Source organism: Cervus canadensis, chromosome 4 (genome assembly GCF_019320065.1).
Source record: "Cervus canadensis isolate Bull #8, Minnesota chromosome 4, ASM1932006v1, whole genome shotgun sequence".
Lineage (NCBI taxonomy): Eukaryota > Metazoa > Chordata > Mammalia > Artiodactyla > Cervidae > Cervus > Cervus canadensis.
The window spans coordinates 16,900,486-16,925,072 of record NC_057389.1 but is presented as its reverse complement, the minus strand read 5'-3'; the positions used below and the strand labels follow the sequence as shown (position 1 = coordinate 16,925,072).

Genomic DNA, 24,587 nt, shown 5'->3' with positions numbered 1-24,587 from the left:
AATATTTTGTACCTATTTATGTGAGGTGGAGAGTGAACGTGATCATGTTTACATGGAGAGCCATGATCATGACCTTTACTATCAAATCATGGGCTTCTACAGAGTAGTATCAATTAAAAAGAATTATTTCCTCATTAAATATTTCAACTATAAAACTAAAACTCAGTTCATCATCAGTAAAAGAAAAAAAATTTGGTGGTCTTTCTTTAGAAAAAAAAATGACTGAACTAAAGAATAAACCCTACTCTCACTGCTAGCTTTGGGATTTAAGAGAACTCAGGAGAAAACTAATACTTAGGAAAGAAAAATTTCATAATTATATAAAATATGTTATGATAACTTAAGGACAGATTAATTTTCTAAAATAAAAAAAAATGTTTCCTTTTTATTTATAAAATTAGGAAATCTTTCCTAACCAAAAATGGACATAATGGTTGTTACAGATCTCATACAATGAAAAGCTTTCTCTGTGTAATGTTAGATTTAAATTTAAATAAGAGGAAAATAATTCAAGTCCTTCTAAATCTAATCTCAGGCTTTCTACACAAAAATGAAATAATTATGTAACATGACAGATATGGCCAATTATCTCCTAATTTGTTCTAGAAACCCAGGGAATTAAACTGAGTTTAAAGGTTCAATGGAACTAGAAGTATTGCAAAGTTAAAGGACTCAATACTAATTAATTGTGCTGTAACAATGGATTAACCTAAGGCTCCTTAAATATCATTCGTCAGAAGTTTCAAAAGAAATAGAGTTAACAAAAAAAGGAGACTGGACAAAGTGACAAAATTCTACCTTGACTTTCCAGAAGACCAAATTCAACATATAGTTTTAATAGAGTGAGACACTAGACCTAAAGTCAAAAACAAAACAAGAGGTTTGAATCCAGAAAACGACTTTTACATTCACTCTCAAAAAAAGTACTAAAATCTTGGTTTTCACATAAGTCAAAAGGAAAGTTTTCAAATAAACAAGTGTTGGCCTAGTGATTACATAGAATAGTACTGCATTCATTAGTATATCACTAGCACATAGAACAGTGCCTGACACCCTAAAATAAATATTTGTTGAATGAATGAATAAGTTAATAAACAACAATATGACCTAGTACTTGAGGTTATCTTAGAAAATTAAATATAAAATAGAGATCTTTTTAAAAAATCAACCTATGTAAGTGATTTGGGAGGATGGGAGTATTAAGAAACTCTAAAATCCTCCACTTGATAGTAGAATAACACTACCCAAAGAATTTTAGAACTTCACGCAAAATTTCATGTAAACTAAATTATCAATATTCTAAGTTTTGTGTCTTAAATAAATTATTTTCATGAAGTCTTTGAGGTTCATAAAGACTGTAAAAATCAGAGAACTGTCTGGGACAGTAAAGATCATCTAGTCTAGTCTACCATCATCTCACACATAAAATTATTATTTCTCCATTCAAAAGCTTAATATTTCATACTGTACAAAACAAAAAAGTTTCTCTTTTGAGAAACTGAATTTGAGAACAAATTTCAAACATTTTCATTCTGAAATGGCAAAATGTGCAAAATTAAAAAAAAAAGACTTCCACTAAAAAGCAAAGGAGTAGTGTTATCAAACAGGAGTAAATCTGAGGATGTTCAGAGGAAATATGACAGAAATGAAACATATAATTTAAAATAATCAAGAAATAATTAAAATGATAGTCAACGTCTAATACAAGAAAGAGCACATAGGTTTACTTCAAATAAACATGTAAAAATAAATTATACCAATGAAATGAGAAAGGGTAGAGGAAAGAGTAGTTCTTTCGTGACATCACTTTCAAAAAAGACTGGAAATCAGTATTTCTTTTCTTTACACTAAAGAATATTACTTTTTAAGAACTATTATACACAATGAGATGAAGTATAATGACAGGCATTTAATATTATCTTTATCAATATCAAAACATAAGGATCCTAACATTTAAACTTATCACAGTTAATCTAAAACAAAAGTTTTCTTCTGAATTGAAGATATTTTATTTGGAAATATAAATACTTTTAAAAATTGGACTTACTGGAATAGATATTTTTTTCAAATTACAGTCCTTTTCCAGAAGCTCATATACGTACTTTGTGATGATCTAAGTAGAAAAGAAATAGCATTAAAATGCAAGGTTATTCATTATCAAAATTTACATAAATTATTAAAATTTATTGCTCTGAATGAGTATCTACTTTGGAATATTTTCATCCTAAATTAACGGGTTCTTTACTGGCTTACTTCCTGCTGCTGGGTATTGAAAAACTATGGACCTTAGTACTAAAGATTGAAAGTAGTTAATCTCAAAAATACATAAGGACTTCTTATTTTACAAAGTAATATTCTAAGCATATTTTCTTTTTTTTTTCAGTATTTCTAGAATTCTCTTTCCCCTATATTTCCCTACAGGTATTATATCTAATATAGTACTATCATGACTCTGAATCCTAACACTTCACTTGCATTCAATGAATCAAAAAGAGAAAAGTCAGTGGTATTCTAAACAGAAAAGGAAAACCTATCCAGCAAACTCAGGCACCAGTTAGCACTACCAGTTACGGTAGGCAGAAACACATCTCCCCAAAGATGTCTAGGTCCTAACTCCTGGAACCTGGTAATATGTTACATTCAGTTCAGTTCAGTTCAGTTGCTCAGTCGTGTCCAACTCTTTGCGACACCATGAACTGCAACACGCCAGGCCTCCCTGTCCATCACCAATTCCCGGAGTTTACTCAGACTCATGTCCATTGAGTTGGTGATGCCATCCAGCCATCTCATCCTCTGTCACCCCCTTCTCCTCCTGCCCCCAATCCCTCCCAGCATCAGGTCTTTTCCAATGAGTCAGCTCTTTGCATGAGGTGGCCAAAGTATTGGAGTTTCAGCTTCAGCATCAGTCCTTCCAATGAACACCCAGGACTGATTTCCTTTAGGACGGACTGGTTGGATCTCCTGCAGTCCAAGAGACTCTCAAGAGTCTTCTCCAACACCACACTCTCACATCCATACATGACCACTGGAAAAACCATAGCCTTGATCAGAAGGACCTTTGTTGGCAAAGTAATGTCTCTGCTTTTTAATATGCTCTCTAGGTTGGTCATAACTTTCCTTCCAAGGAGTAAGCGTCTTTTAATTTCATGGCTGCAATCATCATCTGTAGTGATTTTGGAGCCCAGAAAAATAAAGTCTGACACTGCTTACACTGTTTCCCCATCTATATCTATATCCCCCTTACTATTTCCCCATCTATATCCCCACGAAGTGATGAGACAAGATGCCATGATCTTAGTTTTCTGAATGTTGAGCTTTAAGCCAAATTTTCACTCTCCTCTTTCACTTTCATCAAGAGGCTTTTTAGTTCATCTTCACTTTCTGTCATAAGGGTGGTGTCATCTGCATATCTGAGGTTATTGATATTTCTCCCGGCAATCTTGATTCCAGCTTGTGCTTCTTCCAGCCCAGCGTTTCTCATGATGTACACTACATGAGTTAAATAAGCAGGGTGACAATATAAAGCCTTGATGTACTCCTTTTCCTATTTGGAACCCGTCTGTTGTTCCATGTCCAGTTCTAACTGTTGCTTCCTGACCTGAATACAGGTTTCTCAAGAGGTGGGTCAGGTGGTCTGGTATTCCCACATCTTTCAGAATTTTCCACAGTTTATTGTGGTCCACACAGTCAGAGGCTTTGGCATAGTCAATAAAGCAGAAATAGATGTTTTTCTGGAACTCTCTTGCTTTTTCGATGATCCGGCGAATGTTGGCAATTTGATCTCTGGTTCCTCTGCCTTTTCTAAAACCAGCTTGAAGATCTGGAAGTTCACAGTTCACATATTGTTGAAGCCTGGCTTGGAGAATTTTGAGCATTACTTTACTAGCGTGTGAGATGAGTGCAATTGTGCGGTAGTTTGAGCATTCTTTGGGATTGCCTTTCTTTGAGATTGTAATGAAAACTGACCTTTTCTATTCCTGTGGCCACTGCTGAGTTTTCCAAATTTGCTGGCATATTGAGTGCAGCACTTTCACAGCATCATCTTTCAGGATTTGAAATACATTACAGGATGGCAAAGGGGACTGTATTGATATGACTAATGTTAAGAATCCAAGATGGGGGAGATTATCCAGATTATCTAAGTGGATCCAATTTAATCATATAAATCCTTATAAGTAAAAGATTACAGAAGAATAGTATGTCACAAAGATGCAAAGTGAGCAGGCCTTAACAGGCTATTGCCAGTTTTGAAGATGCAAGAAGGAAACAATGAGCCAGGAAATGAGGTAATCTTTAAAAGGCAGGATAAATCTCAGTTTAGAGTCAATAAGAAAATAAGACCTATGTCCTACTCTTAGAAGGAAGTGGTTTCTGTCAACAACTCAAAGAAATAGTAACTGGATTCACTCCCTAGAGACTCCAGAAAGGAAAACCTGTCCAATACCTTGAGTTTAGTCTGGTGACATGCAAACTGAACTTCTGACTCCAAGAACTGTATGATAATATACTTGTATTGATTTAATTTATGGTAAGTTGTTAGAGAAGCAATAGAAAACTAATATACTATTTCTATTAAGGAAAGTAAAGAGAGTGAAGAAAGAAATGTCTGGAATAAAAATGATGATTTAATATGCTTTAATGGTCAGTTTAAGAAGTGTTCCAAAAATATCTTGAATCATATATGCACACTATCTCAGGTAATAATTTTAGCAGCAGCATAATTAAAGGTCAAATTTTATGAAACAAAATCAGATTTTTTTTTTTTTAGAAAATTAAGATTGATTTGGTGTTGTCTTTTGTAATCTAAAATGAGATTCCCTATCCTGCTTTCTCTAAGAAGTTCAAATTCCCTCCTTCTCTATATACATATTCATTCATCTTAGAAACAGTATATTAGATGTGTGCTAGAACAGTTTTATCTTGGCTGACAAAAGTAATTTCAAAAGCTATGACACTAAACTATCAATAGAACTAGGCAATAATCTATTAGTTATTAATTGACAAGTACTCCAATGGCAGAATGTTTAGAGGAACTAAAGAGCCTCTTGATGAGGGTGAAGGAGGAGAGTGCAAAGGCTGGCTTAAAACTCAACATTCAAAAAAACTAAGGTCGTGGCATCTGGTCCCACCACTTCATGGCAAACAGAAGGGGAAAAAGTGGAAGTGGTGACAGATTTTATTTTCTTGGGCTCCAAAATCACTGTGGATGGTGACTGAAGACATGAAATTAAAAGACGCTTGCTCCTTGGAAGTAAAGCTATGACAAACCTAGACAGCACATTAAAAAGCAAAGATATCACTTGCCAACAAAGGTCTGTTTAGTTAAAGCTATGGTTCTTCCAGTAATCATGCATGGATGTGAGAGCTGGACCATAAAGAAGGCTGAGTGCTGAAGAAACGATGCTTTCGAACTGTGGTGCTGGAGAAGACTCTTGAGAGTCCCTTGGACTGCAAGATCAAACCAGTCAATCCTAAAAGGAAATTCACCCTGCACATTCATTAGGAGGACTGATGCTGAAGCTGAAGCTCCAAAGTTTGGCCACCAGATGCAAAGAGCTGACTCATTGGAATAGACCCTAATGCTGGGAAAGATTGAGGACAGGAGGAGAAGGGGGTGACAGAGGATGAGATGGTTGGATGGCATCACTGACTCAATGGACATGGGTTTGAGCAGACTCTGGGACATGGTGAAGAACAGGGAAATCTAGTGTGCTGTAGTCCATGGGGTCGCAAAGAGTCAGAGATGACTTAGTGACTGAACAACGAACAACAACTTGTATTTCATGCAGAATTTAAAATTATGCTCATTATACCTTTGCCAGAAAGTGGCAGTATTATAGACCTGAAAAAGTCAAGTAAATATATGTAGGAAGAAATATGCATGAAATTATATAATGGGTTACAACTTCAAGAGAAATGGTTTAACTAAATGAGATTAGCTAAAATGAGTGGGTTATCGACTCTAAAAATTTCCGTCTATGAAATCATAAAATATCCTTACATTTAAAGCAGCAATAGAACCAGTCAAACTTAACTCAAATGAATTCTACACTATGCAAAATACTTACCAGACATAATTTGATAATTAAAAAACTACCTTGGCAGGTTGTGCCCTATGTAAATATGAAATACACAGTACAGTTAATTCCCAATTTCATACTACAATATAAAACAAAAAAATTCAAAACTGGTTACACTGACTTTGAAAAACTTTACAAGGCAAGTATGTGTTATAATAAAATCATACATCAAGCAGAGTTGGAGAAACTCTACCTAACTTGCCCAATTTGCTTTGCTCTCCAAGTTCTGACTGCAGAAAAAAAGCAATCATAGACTAAACCATCTATGATGGGCAGTTTTGTCTGATTGGGATGTTCTCCTCCACCCTAGTCAGCCTTCAAGAAATAGATCACATGTCAGCTACTTTAGGTGACTTTTTTCTGCCTCCTCCCAATCCCCCAAGGTAAGACAAAATGTCCCACCTCTATGCTCCTCTGGACATGCATGGTGATTTGAGTATGATGTTATTGGCTTGTCTGTTACCTGACTAGTCTGAGAACACTAAAATTTAAGTAACCCGCCTTATTCTTCCTTGTATCCACACAAGATAGTGTCTGAAGCATTGAAAGTACTTTAACACAGTATACAAATTCTCCGCACTGTTCATTCTGTCTACATCCTTTTAGGGAGATAACTGCTTCAGATTTTTTTAAAAAATTCTTCTAACTGCTGAATTGATGCTTAAAAAAAAGAGAGCAGGATTCACAGCCTTACAGCTTAAGAAGGACTGCAGCCTGCATTTAGAAAAGTCAACAAGTGAAAAGATAACTTTTTAAAAAAAGATGAAAAAGGTATCTCTGCCCAAATGTAATCTATGCTCAAATATTCACTAAAAATATTGTTTCAGTGAAGGTGGTACAGGGGAAAGACACGGCTTAAGAGACTAAGATGAATGAGCTAAAATAAAATCTTCATTCTAATAAGAAACAAGGGAATTTCTGACTTTCTGGTCTGAAATATGAAGAGCTTGAAAACAGTCACTCCTACCCTAACAAAAAGAAAAAAAGCTGAACAAACTGAAAATCAATGACTCTTCTTAGATCCATCAGGAAACTGAGTTCACAGAGCAAACTGCTTCCCCAAAAACTGGACAGACAAATAGGCAGATACAGTGAAACAGGACTTAGGGTAACAAAAGCCCAGGAGCAGAACTGTTGGCTAAAGCGAGTCCTGGGTAGGAACACTTTCAACTACAATTGATTAATTTCTGGAGGTTCAGTGTGAATACTAGCTTAAGAACAAAAAACTAGGAGAAGGCTCAGCCTTAAAGAAGGATTCCTGAAACTTCTATGAGTTGTACCTCTACAAGCCTCACCAGGTTCTCACTATGAAGATTACAGAAAACTCACCTCTTTCCGGCAAAAGAAGAAAAGAAATGATTTAACAATACTATTGAACTCTGTTCTCCTTAATAAGGCCTAGTTACAAGGAGAACCATTTCACTAGGGCCTAACTGACATAGGGGAAGCAAAAGATTCACTAAAAGACTGAGACCTAATCATAGGACTATAGAAAGTTCCCTTCTATCCCTCCCCACATTACCATCATATCAATAGGTTCCCTTTAAAATAACAAGGAATGAGATACAGCTAAAATAACAAGGAATGAGATACAGTTAAAAGAACTGCAAGGCTCACCCCTATTTAAGATCTCCAGGAATACTTAAAAGACAACAGGGAAAACAAAAACAAGGATAGAAGAAAAATCTTTAGCCTTGGCCACAAGAGCTACAACAAACAGTAAACACAGACTGACTCCTAGCCAGATAAACATAACACTTTACACTGAAGACATATCTACCAAAGCTCCTTTTACTCAATATACCATGTCCAACTTTCAACCAAAAAATGACCAGCAACACTAAAAAGCAAAAAGAAACAACGTGGAGAGACAAACCAAGCACCAGAAAATGTGTAATTATTAGAATTGGAATTTAAAACAATAATAAGCAATATGCCAAAGGATTTATTGAAAAAGTTGACAACATTAAAGAACATGTGAGTAACATAAGCTTAGAGTTGAAAACTCTTAAGAAAGAATCAAAAGAAAATGTTAGGTCAAAAACACTGTTAACCAAAATGAAGAATGCCTTTGATGGGCTCATGAGTAGACTAGACATGGCAAAGAAGAAAATCAAAGAATTTTAAGATATAACAGTAGACACGTTCAAAACTGAAATGCAGAGAGGGGAAAAAAAAATAAAGATGGGACAGAATATCTGAGAATTGAAGAATAATTACAAAATGTTTTAACATATGCATAACAGTAATACCAGAAAAAGAAAGAACAGAACAGAGGAACTATTTGACATCATAATGGCTGAGAATACTCCAAAATCAATGACAGACACAAAACCACAGACTTGGGTGATCCAAAGAACTCCAAGAAGGATAAATACCAAAGCTACACTTGGCCATATAATATTAAAACTGCACAAAACCGAACCCAAAGAGAAAACCTGGAAAGAAGCCAGACCAGAGGTCTGGAGATATCCGGAGAAGAAAGGGGTGTGGGAGACTTTACCAACAGAGGAAAAAAGATAAGAATTACACCAGACTCCTCTTGGGAACCATGTGCCCAAGAAGAAAGCAGACTGAAATATTCAAAACATTTAAAGAAAAAAAGAGTCACCAATCTAAAATTCTATATCCAGTGAACTTATCCTTCAAAGGTGAGAAATAAAGACTTTCCCAGACAAAAAATGAGGGATCTTTTTGCAAGTAGATCTACCACAAGAAATGTTAAAATAAGTTATTCAGAGAGAAAGAAAATCACATAGGTCAGAAATTAGGATGTACATAAAGAAAGAAAGAGTATTAGAAAGGAATATATTAACATAAAATAATTTTTAAAATTCTTCTTATTTTTAATTTACCTAACAGATAACAGTTTGTTGAAAGTAACAGCAACAATGCTTTTGATAAGAAAAATGAATGACAGCAAGATTATAAGGTATGGGAGGGAGAAGCTGAGAATACTCTGTTAAAAGGTACCCACACTACCCATGAAGCCATACAATAGTATTTGAAAGAAAAACTGGAAAGAAAAAAAAAAATTACTACACCTGATATTTTTTCTGGATTCCTTCTGATTCCTAAGGAGTTGCCATACAGCTAAAATTAAGTGAATCCACAACGGAAGACACAGGAAGCAATTTTGAGATTATACATTCATGAAATAGAGAATAATGTTCTCTAAGAAGAGTGGTCAAACTAGACTTTTATCTAGCTCAGGATTTCTCTACCTAAGGATGAAAGAAATTTTAACAGAAACAGCAGTGGCAATGAAAGAAATAGACTGTGGGAAGAAGGAATATGAAGTGTGATAAAAATGAATGCTCAATGGTGGACTTCCAACAGAATGTGTATATGTACCCTGCAATAATTATTAGCTTGGGACTTAGAGTCATTTAAAATAAAGATCCACCCTGTAAGCTACCTACTTAAAAAACAACAGCATCTTTTTCTCTTATTGTCCTATTTATCGTAACTATACATCCTATCCTAGCTCCCTCCTAGGAAGGGATAGAGGGAGGGGAGGAAATAAGGAAGGAGAGATGGAGGAAGGAAGAAACAGAAGGAAAGCAGGGGGAAGAAAAAAAAAAGTCTTAATAATTAAGGTTTGATACTGTTCAATAATGTCAGTGTGGCAAACTAAAAGGGCTACTCTAGCATCTTTACATTAAAGAGACTATGATGTGAATGGTGATGAGTTGTCTAATTAGAACTAAATCACATTTACCCTGGGTACATAGTCTCTTAAGGCAGAACTACATACTAAATTTCACTAGAATTATCTCCAACTCATCCTTACTTTTCCCCTTAAAACCTTTTATACTTCATTCTTGATGGGTACATTCTAAACTTTTAAAAAGTCTTTTGAAGTAACTGCTTTTTCAGCATATCTTTGAAATAAATTTCATTCCTCCAACTTCCAATTAACATTCCTTGGCATTCTTAGTCTGTATCCCCAGCTGTCCCTCATTTAGATCAGCTTCAGATCATTTGCTCTCACATATCCCTTTTACCTGCTCTAAAGAAAAGTCATTCTTTTTCTAATCCATCCTTACTGTCCTGTAGTCAGAGTCTTAAGTAACTTAGATCAACAGACTTGTAAGTGTATCCAGCTAACTACTGATACCCTCTCTCTCTTTAATTAATTTATTTTAATTGGAGGCTAATTACTTTACAATATTGTGGTGGTTCTTGCCATACTCTCTTAGATTTTACAGGCAACTCAAACTATGTTCAAAACTGACTCCATCTATACGTCTCCAAACCTATTCCTCCTCCAGTGTGTTCATCCACTCTGCAGATGGTACTACCATCCACCTAACTGCTCAAGCCGGAAGCCTGAATGGGTTAACTCCTCTTTCATCCTCCCCTTGCAATCAATCATCAAATTCCTCAAGCTAATCATGGAAGAGCTCCATATCTCCCCATCTCTGCTAGAGCCATTCCAGGTCATTTAAGTCCACCAACAGGTTACTATCTCTTCTTGGGCTGCTTCTGTTGCCTCCTTCTGCTATATCTATTATGGAAGATCTTCCTCCAGACCTTATTTTCTGTTAGCAGACATCCTTTACAAATGCAGACCTAAAGATTCCCAGTGTTTAGATAAGGATAGGACCTCAAACATTAAAACCAGCATGGCCTTGCCAGATCTGGCCCCTGCCGACTTCTCACGTTTTATCCGATAGCCCTCTCTTTCTTTGTTCTCCATATTGTGTAGCCTCACTGCCTTTTTTTTTTTTAATTCTCAGATGTATCAGGATCTTTTTCACCTCAGAGCCTTTGCAAATGATGCTGCTTTGCTGGGAATGCTTGTTCCATTCTTTGCTCATTCAGCTTCAACATCCTCCTTGTCTGACCCTGAATCCATCCTCAAGATACAGCAAAGAATCTTGCATTCCTCCTACTTAATACTTAGATTATTAATAAAATCTTTCCCAAGCTTTGTCTGTACCACTAGACTTAAAGCTTTTGGAAGAGGAGCATTTGTCTTAGGCTGAATGTCTAGGGCCTAGCTCATATAATGACAATCAAGTATTTTTTGGAATAAACAGTAATAATAATAGCAGACACATGCATAGCATTCACAGTAACATAACTTCCTTTAATAAATCTCTACTCCCTTAATCTTCACAACAACCCAATAAAGGAAGAAACCAAAACATTTAAAAGTTTAGATAACTTACACAGCTAAATAAGTCACAGAGTTTCAGTGGGAAACTAGGCAATCTGTCTGTCCTGGAGTCTAGAATCTTTTTTCTGGACATATATTCCATCTCCTCTGTTATGTAGTCAATAAAGATGCTAAGGGAGAGCAGGATGTAAAACTGAAATTAAAGGCCTATTAGTAGCTTAACACCAGCAGGCAAGAACAGAAACAAAAGAGGATATTTAAGGTAGGTAAAGTAAAAACAGTAATTTTAATTGCCTGAACTAGGCACTCTTAGTGTGTGAGCAAGTAAAGAAAGCTTTTTTGGATGTATAATGAAGTCAGTGAACTCTTCTCAGGCAGTATTTTTTAAAAAGTTAATAAAATACACAGGATTACCAAGGGAACCAATTATAGTGGAACACAATTCAATTTTTTAAATACCAGATCTTTGATATATTGCTACATGTCCTTCCTTATTATTGCACTTTAGATATATCTAAAACCATAGTTTTATCGTATAAAAACAGGTTATTTCTGTGAAAAACTCATAAAACTGCTAACATTACTATTTTTTATACCTGCATTTACAATAAATAGAAAAGTAACTTAGAGGTGAGTAAAATAAAGATGTAACTTTTATCCCATTGAGGTTCACAGACCCCAGGTCCTAAATCTTATTCCCTGGGGTTAAGAATTCCTGGCCTAAACAGCATACATGGAACCGACAGAGACTTTCCATAGCGCGCCTTGCCTTGACCCAAAAGGGAAAAAAGTCAGACCGGTATTTTTTTTGAGATCTACACTATAAAAAATACTGCTCTATCTTCATTTCCTGCCCACATAAAATTACATGCTTTTAGTTTCAATACTGGATATTTGCAGATGACTGGGCCACAGGACTGGAAAAGGTCAATTTTCATTCTAATCCCGAAGAAAGGCAATGCCAAAGAACGCTCAAACTACGGCACAATTGCACTCATCTCACATGCTAGTAAAGTAATGCTCAAAATTCTCTAAGCCAGGCTTCAGCAATACGTGAACCGTGAACTTCCAGATGTCCAAGCTGGTTTTAGAAAAGGCAGAGGAACCAGAGATCAAATTGCCAACATCCACTGGATCATCAAAAAAGCAAGAAGAGTTCTAGAAAAACATCTGCTTTATTGACTATGCCAAAGCCTTTGACTCTGTGGATCACAATAAACTGTGGAAAATTCTGAAAGAGATGGGAATACCAGACCAACTGACCTGCCTCTTGAGAAAACTGTATGCAGGTCAGGAAGCAACAGTTAGAACTGGACCTGGAACAACAGACTGGTTCCAAATAGGAAAAGGAGTACGTCAAGTCTGTGTATTGTCATCCCGCTTATTTAACTCATATGCAGAGTACATCATGAGAAACACTGGGCTGGATGAGGCACAAGCGGGAATCAAGATTGCCGGGAGAAATATCAATAACCTCAGATATGCAGATGACACCACCCTTACGGCAGAAAGTGAAGAAGAACTAAAAAGCCTCTTGATGAAAGTGAAAGAGGAGAGTGAAAAAGTTGACTTAAAGCTCAACATTCTGAAAACTAAAATCATGGCATTCGGTCCCATGACTTCATGGCAAATAGATGGGGAAATAGTGGAAACACTGGCTGACTTTATTTTTCTGGGCTCCAAAATCACTACAGATGGTGATTGCAGCCATGAAATTAAAAGACGCTTACTCCTTGGAAGGAAAGTTATGACCAACCTAGAGAGCATATTAGAAAGCAGAGACATTACTCTGCCAACAAAGGTCCAACTAGTCAAGGCTATGGTTTTTCCAGTGGTCATGTATGGATGTGAGAGTTGGACTATAAAGAAAGCTGAACGCCAAAGAATTGATGCTTTTGAACTGTGGTGTTGGAGAAGACTCTTGAGAAATCCCTTGGACTGCAAGATCCAACCCGTCCATCCTAAAGGAGATCAGTCCTGGGTATTACTGGAAGGACTGATGTTGAAGCTGAAACTCCAGTACTTTGGCCACGTGATGCGAAGAGCTAACTCATTTGAAAAGACCCTGATGCTGGGAAAGATTGAGGGCAGGAGGAGAAGGGGACGACAGAGGATGAGATGGTTGGATGGCATCACTGACTCAATGGACATGAGTTTGAGTGGACTCCGGGAGTTGGTGATGGACAGGGAGGCCTGGTGTGCTGTGGTTCATGGGGTCGCAAAGAGTCAGACACGACTGAGCCACTGAACTGAACTGGGCATGAAATGCTAGAGCCCAATTTCTCCTGATCTATGCTTCAAAAACTAGAAGAATTATGAATCCATGGTCTTGAAGTCAGTGTGCACGATAAAACCATCACTATATCAGGCATCTAGGTAAAGAATTCAACTAACTTTTCATGATCTCTTCCTCTTTGCTTTTCACTGTTAAAGCAGACTTCAATAAAAACTATCTCAAAGGCTTGAATGACATTGGGCTGATGTTTATCAACACACTCAAGGTGGTGCTAGCAGTAAAAAAATCTGCATGCCAATGCAGGAGATGCAGGTACAATCCCTGGGTCGGGAAGATCCCTGGAGGAGGTCATTGTAACCCACTCCAGTATTCTTGACTGGAGAATCCCACGGACAGAGGAGGGCTGGCAGGCTATAGTCCATGGGGTCTCAAAGCGGTGGACATGACTGAAGTGACTTAGCATGCACACAAGAAAACACATTGTTGTTCACATATTGAAGGTATACCAACATGTGAAAATAAAAGGTTTAATAATAGATATCAGTAAGCCAAAAAAAGAAACAAGTATAAATCACATATTGTATATGCAAAATAAATTTCTTATAAATTATTTACTCCACCTAAGGAAGTGCATTCACATAAAGAATAAGACTACACTGTGGCTAGGGACAAAAAAACAACAATAAGCTAGACTAATAAACTCAGAGTAGCCTTTGCTGTGTCATCTTAATTTGTGAAACTAAATAAATATCAGTAACCACATTGTAGATTAAAACTTGCCTCTCTATTCTTTTTCAAAGCAGGGTAACTATTCCCTACAATGACTGCAGGAATTGAAAACCATACTAATTTTACCACTCTCCACTTACCTTTACACATGGAGAGTTTTAACAATTCAACAAGAAAGTTCTTTTTTGAGTGAAAATAGAGGACACGTCTGTTGAACATAATGCTGTGGATTCTGCTGGGAACTACTATGCTAAGAAAGATGGCCTATCTTAAATCAGGAGAAACTCTTTCATAATATGTCCACTGGAGGGAAAGGAAGACACATTTCCTTCAATCTTCCTGTTTCTACTATTTTATAAGCCAAAAAAAAAAGTATAAGAAATTGTGAGAGTTCAGCATTAGTGAAATCACTAGTATTTGGTTTTTCCCTTTCACTATTAACAAATAAACAAGTGTATAAAATATATTCAACTGTTTCAGAGAGTGGAAAACAGGAAATAATAAACCTTCGATCCCTGAGAGAAGGAAAGCAAAGAGGACGAGCCCCCAGCATCACCGTGGTTTTCTGCCTGAAGGCCATTTCTGGACTTTGGCCCAGGGCGAAGGAACCCAGGCCTCAGTGAGTTAAGGAAAAGTAGATTTGAGCTCAGGGAACCTGAGGTCACTGGAACTTGCAGGGCATAATACCAGAGAATAAAGCAGGAAATTATGCAGATAAAGAGCAACAGAAATCTGCATGTGAATTCCTATCTTTGGCTGTGCTATTCGCATAGGATTAAACTCCCCAAAAAGTGAGAGTAAGAAAACTACCAAGGGGAAAAAAAAAATTGAAAAGTTTAAAGATAAACAATTCAAAGAGCTTTTATGAGGCTCTGAGATGTCTGAGGGCAAACCAGCCAGGGTGAAAAGTCTTCTTCACTCAGTACCTTAGGGGTATCTGGTAGTGGCCCAAGAAGGGAGACACTTCAGGGTCCAAGGCTCTCAGAAGAGAGCGGAACTATCCGAGTGGAACAGTTACTCAAGAGCTATCGTAACTAAGACATAAAAGAAGTCCACAAACGAAGAATTCCACAATAAGCCTAACTGTTCTTGAAACAAAACTGAAAGTTTTTTAAAGGCAGACAACAAATTCTAGACACTCAGCATGACATTCACCATCCAATACAAATTACTATACACATTCTCAGAAATAGGAAAATGCGATCCATAACTGGGAGTGAAATCAGTCAATAAAAATAGACCTAGAAATGATAATGATGATGATGAAATTAGGATACAAGCACCTTAAACGGATATTACAATAAGTATTTTCAGGACGCAAAGGGAAATATAAATACTGATATAATGAGAAAAGAAATGGATTTTTAAAAAAGAACCAAAGAATGCAACTGCTGAGATCTGAAAAATACAGCATGTGAAATAAAAAAAATTCCATGAATAGGGTTAACATCTGATTAAACCCTGCCAAAGAATAGATCAGAGAATGTAAAGGTAGAGCAATAAAAGCTATCCAAAATGAAAGAGAGAAAAAACTGAAATAGTAAACTTCACTAAAGTACAATGAGAAGTAGCTTAACATACATGTTATTCCAACTCACTGGAAAATACCCTGATGCTGGGAAAGATTGAGGGCAGGAGGAGAAGGGGGCGACAGAGGATGAGATGGATGGATGGCATCACTGGCTTAATGGACACAAATTTGAGCAAACTTGGGGATACAGTGAAGGACAGGGAAGCCTGGCATGCTGCAGTTCGTGGGATCGCAAAGAGTCAGACACGACTGAGCAACTGAAAAAGAAAAACAACTGGAGTACGGAGTGGGGGCGCTGTGGGAAGGAGAGGAATGGAGAAATATTTTTAAAAGCAATGGCAGATCATTTTCTAGATTTGATAAAAAACTATAAATGCACATATCCAAGAAGCTTAACAAAGAAGATAATGAAGAAAAGAACCCCAAGGCACATTCATAATCAGATTGCTGAAAATTAGTAATAAAGAGCAAATCTCTAAAGCAGCCAGAGAAAACAACACATTGGGTAGAGGAAATCAAAGATAAGAAATACCGCTAACTATTCAACAGAAAAAAAATGCAAACCAAAAGATAATGAGGAAGCATCTTTAGAATAACCCAAGGGGGAAAAATACCCCACACCTAAAATTCTACAGAAACTGAAAATATCCTTAAGAAATGAAGACAAAATAAAGACCTTTCTAGACAAACAAAAGCCAAGAAAATTAACTGCCAGCAAACCAGTACTAAAAATATTATAAAATGTCCTTTACGCTAAAGAAAATTATTCCAGATGTAAACTCAGATACAGGGCAAAATGAAAGTACAATGTTATGAGGCTCTCATACTATTATTTGAAGTGGTATAATTTGAAGATAAACTATAGCAAGTTAATGATGAACACAGTAAACCCCATAGTAACCATTAATAAAGTAAAACAAAAAGATATGGTAAATAAGCCAAAAGAGGAGATAAAGTAGATTACTACCAATAAAATACATTCAGTTAGATTTATTACTTTTAGCTAAAGTTTTTTCTTATGAGTAAAAAGATGATCCTCTACTGAAGTCTATAGAATACACTAGCCAGTTGCCTGTTTTTGTACCAACATTAATTATACAGTTTCTCCATGTACAAAACTAAAGGATCTCAGGATACAGGCATTCTAGAAATTTGATAAAAACTATTCTGCAAAAAAAAAAAAAAAAAGATTCCTTCTTAGATGAAATATAGATAATTTTTACCAAACGTAAATGTTAATTTTGGTCAGTTAGATCTGATAATATCAAAAGAATGGGACTCACCAAAATTTTAAATTAAGGTCAGTGGTATAAATCTTTTCTCAGAGTATGAGAACATAACCTTTCATTTCTGAAACAATTCAAGACATTTAAAAAAATCTACTGCAGTCTAGAAAAGACCTGACAGGAAAAAAATTTTTTCTACTTCTAAAACCCATATAAGAAATAAAACCACCTTTCTAATGATTCCAACATAATTTCAGAAAGTAAACTTTAAAGGCTCATATATTGCTTATACATGCTAAGGAGATTAGTTGTCAACGAAATACAAAACTTCATAAAGTGGAAAAAAAACTCAGTGTTTTGACTTGACAAAAGCAAACTTAAAACAACCTTAAATATATAATATGTAACTTCAGTGATATCTGAAAGCTATTTTATTATATAAAATATTTTCTTTTGGCGAGCCTCACCAGCTGGTACCGTTTGCCCAGGGAGACAGCTGTTTTCGAGTTTGCCTGTCTCAGCACGTTTCCAACTGTCAGTTCTAACTACGCAATCCCGTAGCGACAGAATACTTTCAGGGAAATGGCTCATTAACTGTGAGTCTACAAAGTCCGTTCTCCTCAGTGAACTCAAATTAAAGCCCACAGACTTGCTAGCTCACAACAGAATTCCCCACACATTTTCTGTTGTTGTTCTTTTGCACTGCAGACTTAAAATATTCATGCCATCTACTATAAATTTTTTTGCTCAATCCTGTAAATGCACTGACATAAAATGTTAGTGGAAGTATATCTTGAAAACCCACGAATGATAAAACTGTTTTTTAAAAAATGAGACCTTCCAAATTCCTTTATAATGTAAGTAGCTTACAATTTTGCAGAGAGACTAGCTTGAACAATAAAGTTCATATTTAACATATATAATAGGTTCTTAGAAAATTCCCAGTAACAACTCTAAGAAAAGACCAACCTAACAGGTCTCTAAGAATCAGATGACATAATGTATATAAAAAAAACTTAAAATGAAAAAGAAAATCAACTTTTAAGTGTGAAGTGTTTTTACTATCAATACAAGTAAACCACTTTTAAAAATTATTTGGCAAGAATATAAAAAAATAAGCATGGACTATGTGAGGCAGACGCCTATCAAAGTTATGTATACCAAGAGCATATCACTTGATGATAATCACAGTAATTCCAGAAACTGGAAACCTTGTACACTGTTGGTGAGAATACAAAATGGTGCAGCCACTATAAAAAATAATAGAGAGGTGCCTAAGAGTGTTAAAAATGGAATTACCATCTAACCTGGTAATCCCACTTCTGAGTATATATCCAAAGGAATGAAAATCAGACTCTCAAAGCACTACCTGCCCTTTCATATTCATGACAACATTATACACAGCAGCCAAGAAATGGAAATAACCCGAATGTCCAAAGATGAAGGAATGAGTAGAGAAAGTGTGGATATATGCCTACACTGAAATGTTATTCAGCCTTCAGAAAGAAGGAAGTCCTGCCATATAGGACAACACTGATGAACTTGGACGACATCATGCTAAGCAAAGTCAGCTCAGTTCAGTCGCTCAGTCATGTCCGACTCTTTGTGACCCCATGAACCAAAGCATGCCAGGCCTCCCTGTCCATCTCCAACTCCCGGAGTCCACCCAAACCCATGTCCATCGAGTTGGTGATGCCATCCAACCACCTCATCCTCTGTCGTCCCCTTCTCCTCCTGCCCTCAATCTTTCCCAGCATCAGGGTCTTTTCAAATTTCATATTACTATTTTATACATTATTTATGTCCCTATATCTACATTTATCTACCTATGTGTGTAAACACAAACATGCACACATAAATATATTGTCCAGATATTAAATAGTTTTCTCTCCTGAGGAAAGGAAATTAATAACTTTCTCTGAAGAGGTACAGTGCCTTCTAAATGATAAAGCAAACATGAACAAATATCTTTAGGAAATCAGTACAACAATGGACAGCAACCTTTTCAAACTTGTGGGTAATGCATTGTTTACAGACCTCAGTCATATGAGAAAACCCACTAGAGTGTTCAACTGGTTCTAAGATTTGTAGGATTTCTCACTGCACTAAAGAGTCCCAAATAAACTCTCACTTCTTCACAAGTCCCAGTCAGGATTCTTGCATTGGTCCCTAATTTATCTCAAACTAAGATCATCCTGCATTCTGGTATGTACTCAAACTGTTCTATAACCACTGACTTCCAAGGTTACATACATCATGACGAAAAAGAAACTGCTTTCTTGGTATCACATTTTCCCATTTCATGAGTCTTTTTAATTCAAGCAACTGATGCCTTGAAAATGCCCCTCAATTACAAAAACATAAATTTGTTGTTTTCTAAGAAATAATTATGATCTCTGAGATAGCAACACTTTGAAAGCAAACAAAAATAATTCTTTATTCTCTATCTGCAATCTTCTACTCTACTTACAGCAATGAATATAGCATTAAACAATGGGAAGTCTAATCCTTGCTCTCTGTCAGGCAGTTTGCTCAGTGAGCAAATGTTTACTAAGAAGTTTCTATGTAACAATCATTGAGGAGGCACTGGGGATACAGAAGAGAAAAAGACAGGTATCTGTTCTGTCTTCTAAGAGTAAAAAGTAAACAAATAAATTCTTGTTGCTGTTCAATTGCTAAGTTATGTCTGACTCTGCATCCCCATGGTCTGCAGCAGGCCAGGCTCCTCTGTCCTTCACTGTCTCTGGGAGTTGGCTCAATTCATGGACATGACATGTTGTCAGTTGGACATGACAAAATTCATGTCTGCTGAGATGTTATCTATCCATTTCACCCTCTGCCGCCCCCTTCTCCTCCTGCCCTCAATCTTTCCCAGCATCAGGGTCTTTTCCAATGAGTTGGCTCTTCACATCAGGTTGCCCAAGTATTAGAGCTTCAGCTTAAGCATCAGTCCTTCCAATGAATATTCAGGGCTCATTTCTTTTAGGATTGACTGGTTGGATCTCCTTGAAGTCCAAGGGACTCTCAGAGTCTTCTCCAACACCACAGTTTGAAAGTATCAATTCTTCAGCACTCAGTCTTCTTGATGGTTCAACTCTCACATCTGTACCTGACTACTGGAAAAATAAGAGCTTTGACTATATGCACCTATGTTGGCAAAGTGATGTCTCTGCTTTTTAATACACTGTCTAGGCTTGTCATAGCTTCCCTTAGAATTTTAAAGACTTAAAAATTAAGTCTTTAAATTTTAAAGACTAAAAATTAAGTCTAATTTCATGGCTGCAGTCACTATCCGCGGTAATTCTGGAGCATAAGAAAATAAAGTCCTGTCTGCCACTGCTTGGATAGCTCTTTATTGCTTCACAGACTTCTTACTTCCCAGCTAAATCTCTCACCTCTAGTTTCTACATGCCAGGTGGATCTGCCAGTTGTTTATACTTCCTAGTTGTTAATAGTAACGTTATACTTTTTGTTACTATTTCCACCAAGTCAGCCATCACTAAACATAAGTTGTTTGAGCAATCTGTTTTCAGGCTCCAAAAGATGTCTAGCCTAGTCAAACTAGATTTTAGCAAACAAATACTTCATTTGATATACTGGTTGTGCTCCTCAGGGATTTTAGCATTAGCATAACACAGGCAATTGTTCTGGGAGCTAGATGGGAAATGAGTACAGATGAACACTGAATCTGTTTTCTAAGAGTCCTAGTATAGCTTCAAGTAGTTATTCTGTATTCAACAAGATATTTCAGGAACCTAAGCAGAGCTAAAAAGTATACACAATCTTTTCATATAGTCTACATACTTCTTAGCAATCAAAACCCACATTTAATCTTAGATTTGGGAAACCTAATGCTGTAAACACTTCCACAAACTGGTCTTCCCTCCTTCAAGTTACATCTGCTCTAACTCCTAGAAAAAGTTACTCTTGAAGAAGGAGTTCAAATGTCCTTGAAATAAATGACTTTCTAACCAAGATCTGATAACCACATACCATACCCTCTCCCTCAGACTCCTTCATCTGTAAAAATACCCAAACACAACTTTCTGCACTTAAAAATCAACTTTCATGTTTTGTTAAGGTATTCCATACAACTCTGAATAGTATCACAGTGATTTCAAATACTTATTCTGAATAAATGAAGTTTCAGAATTCTTGCTAAATGCTGTATCACAATGTAATCAGGATCCCTCTGTTCTGATCAAATAATTCACAAATTCCCTAAAAGAGATTCCCAGTAGTATATGTGTCTGTACACACACATGCATGAATATGGATATACATGGAAGCATGAGTGCATCCCCAAAGGAAAAAGAGGTTCAAGGAACAATTTGTTCAGTCTCTTCTTTAAAAATCAGAAAAGAAAAAAAAAAACCTGACAAATTCATGAAGAAGAATAAAGAGTGTAATGAGAAGGCCCATCTGCCTATGACATAATAGCCAAGCATGATTTTTTAGAATCTTTTCCCTTAAACTAATTTAACAAAATGTTCTTAAAACCTAGAGAGTATTGAGATGGGGAGATGGTAGAGGGTGGGGAGGGCATCAATTAGCATGTATTTCAGAAGTCAAATATAGTTTATCTTTACTGGTCCTAGCAGAATTTAGCCAATTTTCATTTCTATTATTTCCAAAATCCTAATTAATTTTGAGGAAAGGGAGAAAGAAATAAAAAGATGTGCAAACTTAGAATATATCTATCCTTCTTCTGGCTCATGCAAGATATATTTGCAAAATATTTGTATGCAAAAACAACTTACATATATTGCAAACTACATTTCATGCAAAATATACTTTGCATTAAATATCTACCTGAATAAAGATTTATTTTTCCAGAGAATAGAAAGATAAAGATTTAGTACAAAAGGACATTGGCTCAGAACAACATACCAGATGAACATAAAAGGTTAATTTTAATAATCAAATTCATAATTCATCTAATCTAGGAAATGCCAAGAATAGTTTAAAGAGATATTCCATTTAACATGAACTAATGCACCAACTGTCAGTAACAGTGAAGATGACTAAATGATTCTGAAATACAATATGCTTGTGTTTAATGACATCAATAGACATGTAGGAAATTTACTATAGATTATTTGCCCAGTTACTGTGATGCTTATAAACCATTACTAGGCTACAAATCTTATTCTACTTTTAGAACTGTCGATGATCCAAGAAAAGGAAAAAAAAATGCATAAAACATATTATTCTTTTCTTAGACAGGTACATTTCAGTGAAAATACAATTTTAAGAATGTTATGCTTTTGTTTCTGGCACAGAAAAACATCTCTAAGCATTATTCATATTATTTCTCTCCCCTAAAGTTAACATACTTTAATGCCATATGGGCACAAATTTACTTCTGTTCATTTAAACTTGCAATTAAACTTTATAACATAGAAAACTGCTAAAGTAAAATAATCCCATTCCACTGAAAGGCTTTTTTTTTTTTTTTTTCTAAAATAACATGGGTGATGTGCCAAATGGCTGGGGTGGTAGCTCATTATACCTTCAGAAAGAATCCAAGTTTGAGGCTTATCTTGGGTTCTCACACATAGCAGCAAACCTTGGAGTGCTCTCAAGGGTTAGAAAGGGCAGATCACATGTCTGAATTGAGTGAATCCATTCAGAGGGCACTGGTTGGTTAGTACTCTAATGAGCAATGCACTGATCTATTGATCAAGACATGTTACTGTAACTTTATTAAATAACAGAGTTTACTATATCTAAAATATTCAAACCATTTCACAGAAAGAAGCCCTTGAGCTGCCCAGAAAATGTTCCTTTTTTTAAAAAAAAATCTATGTCAACTCTTTAAAATCATAAAATTCCATCTAGTGACTAAAAGAAATAACTTGTGAAATTTTGATTTATAGGCAATCAGAAAGCTAATATACTTTCAAAGAAGTACACAGCAGGATCTGGCCCAGCATATCATTAATCTTAGATACACATTCATAAAGTGGTTAGATGAGAAGATAAGGCATCCCCAACTATAGTAAGAAGGCCAAAGAAGATATCTACAGCATCAGGCACCAATAATGGGAGGGAGGCAAACCCACACACATAAAGCAACATTTTCCATAGTGTCCTTAGTATCAACAGTAAGTTTAAAGGAATCCTTATTCCAAATTGGACAATTTAAACAATGTTGTAAGGGCAGTTAATTATACATAAATGCCAACTGCTGGCACCATGACAGATAAGCCAAGAAATAATCAGTTCAGAAGCAAAATAAATACTTCCTTTCTGAAACTGAAATGCAATCACATATTCAATTATACTAGTCAATTTGATAAAAAGTATACATAAAAACTTATAGCTAAAAAAAAAAAAAAACAAAAACTTATAGCTAACATTATACTTAATGGTAAAAGACTGAATGTCTTCTCCCTAAGATTGGGAACAAGTCGAAGATTTACATTTTTAACACTCTTATTCAACACAGTGCTAGTGATTTTGGCCAGTCAATTTGATAAAAAGTATACATAAAAACTTATAGCTAACATTATACTTAATGGTAAAAGACTGAATGTCTTCTCCCTAAGATTGGGAACAAGTCGAAGATTTACATTTTTAACACTCTTATTCAACACAGTGCTAGTGATTTTGGCCAGTGCAATGAGACAAGAAAAGGAAATAAAAGACATACAAATCAGAAAGGCAGAAATAAAACTGTTCCTATTAAATGACATAGTTATCTACAGAGAAAATCGCAAAGAACTAGCAAGAAAAAATAAAATCTTACAACAAATAAGAGAAAACAGCACATAATGCAGGATTCAAGATAAACTTACAAAAATCAGTTGTAATTCTATATACAGAAATGAAAACATTAATATTGAAATTTATAATATAATACCATTTACAACCACTCAAACAAATGAAATACTCAGCTGTAAAATTCACAAAATGTGTATATGACTTGTATGCTGATAATTACAAAATACTGATAAAAAATCAAAGCTATAAAGAAATGCAAGTCATAGTATGTTCACGTAAGACTCAACAAAGATTCAGTTCTCCACAAATTGATAAGCAGGTTAATCCCATTCCTATCAAAATCTAAGAAAGCTTCTTTTATAGATATTAAAAGTGAAGTGTTAGTCACTGAGTCATGTCCAATTCTGCGACTCCATGGACTGCAACCCACCAGGCTTTCAGTCCATGTAATTCTCAAGGCAAGAATACCGGAGTGGGTTGCCATTTCCTTCTCTAGGGGATCTCCCCAAAACAGGGATAGAACCCAGGTCTCACACGTTGCAGGCAGGCTCTTTAACATCTGAACCGCCAGAAAAGCCCTTTTCTAGATATAGACAACATTGTTTTTAATATATATATGAAAAGGTAAATAATCTAGAAAAAAGAAAACAATTTTGAAAAATAAATAATGTGGGAGGTAAGTCTACTTAATTTTAAGACTTATATTGCCATAACAATCTAAACAATGTGGTGTTGGCAGAATAATAGATACACATAAAAATGGAACAGAGTACTCAGAAGTACACACACATACAACCAAGTGAATTTTGAGAAAGGTGTAAAAACCATTAAATGGAGAAAAGATAGTCTTTTCAACAAATGGTGGTGAAGCAAATGAATATCCTTAGACAAAAAAACAAAAACAAACCTAATTCTCACACCTTATACAAAACTT

The 24,587-nt window shown here is 35.7% G+C and overlaps 1 protein-coding gene across 10 annotated transcripts in view; it reads right to left on the bottom strand.

Annotated features, from left to right (window-relative positions):
* The window catches only part of FAM172A (family with sequence similarity 172 member A), a 395,725-nt gene that overhangs the window by 292,099 nt on the left and 79,039 nt on the right, over positions 1-24,587 (bottom strand). For 9 of the 10 annotated variants that reach the window (XM_043464656.1, XM_043464665.1, XM_043464663.1 and 6 more), the window contains one exon: positions 2,048-2,113. The exons of the other annotated variant lie outside the window; for it this stretch is intronic. In XM_043464656.1, coding sequence (XP_043320591.1) covers positions 2,048-2,113 — 66 coding nt within the window. The remainder of the gene's footprint in view (positions 1-2,047; positions 2,114-24,587) is intronic. 10 annotated transcript variants of the gene reach the window in all.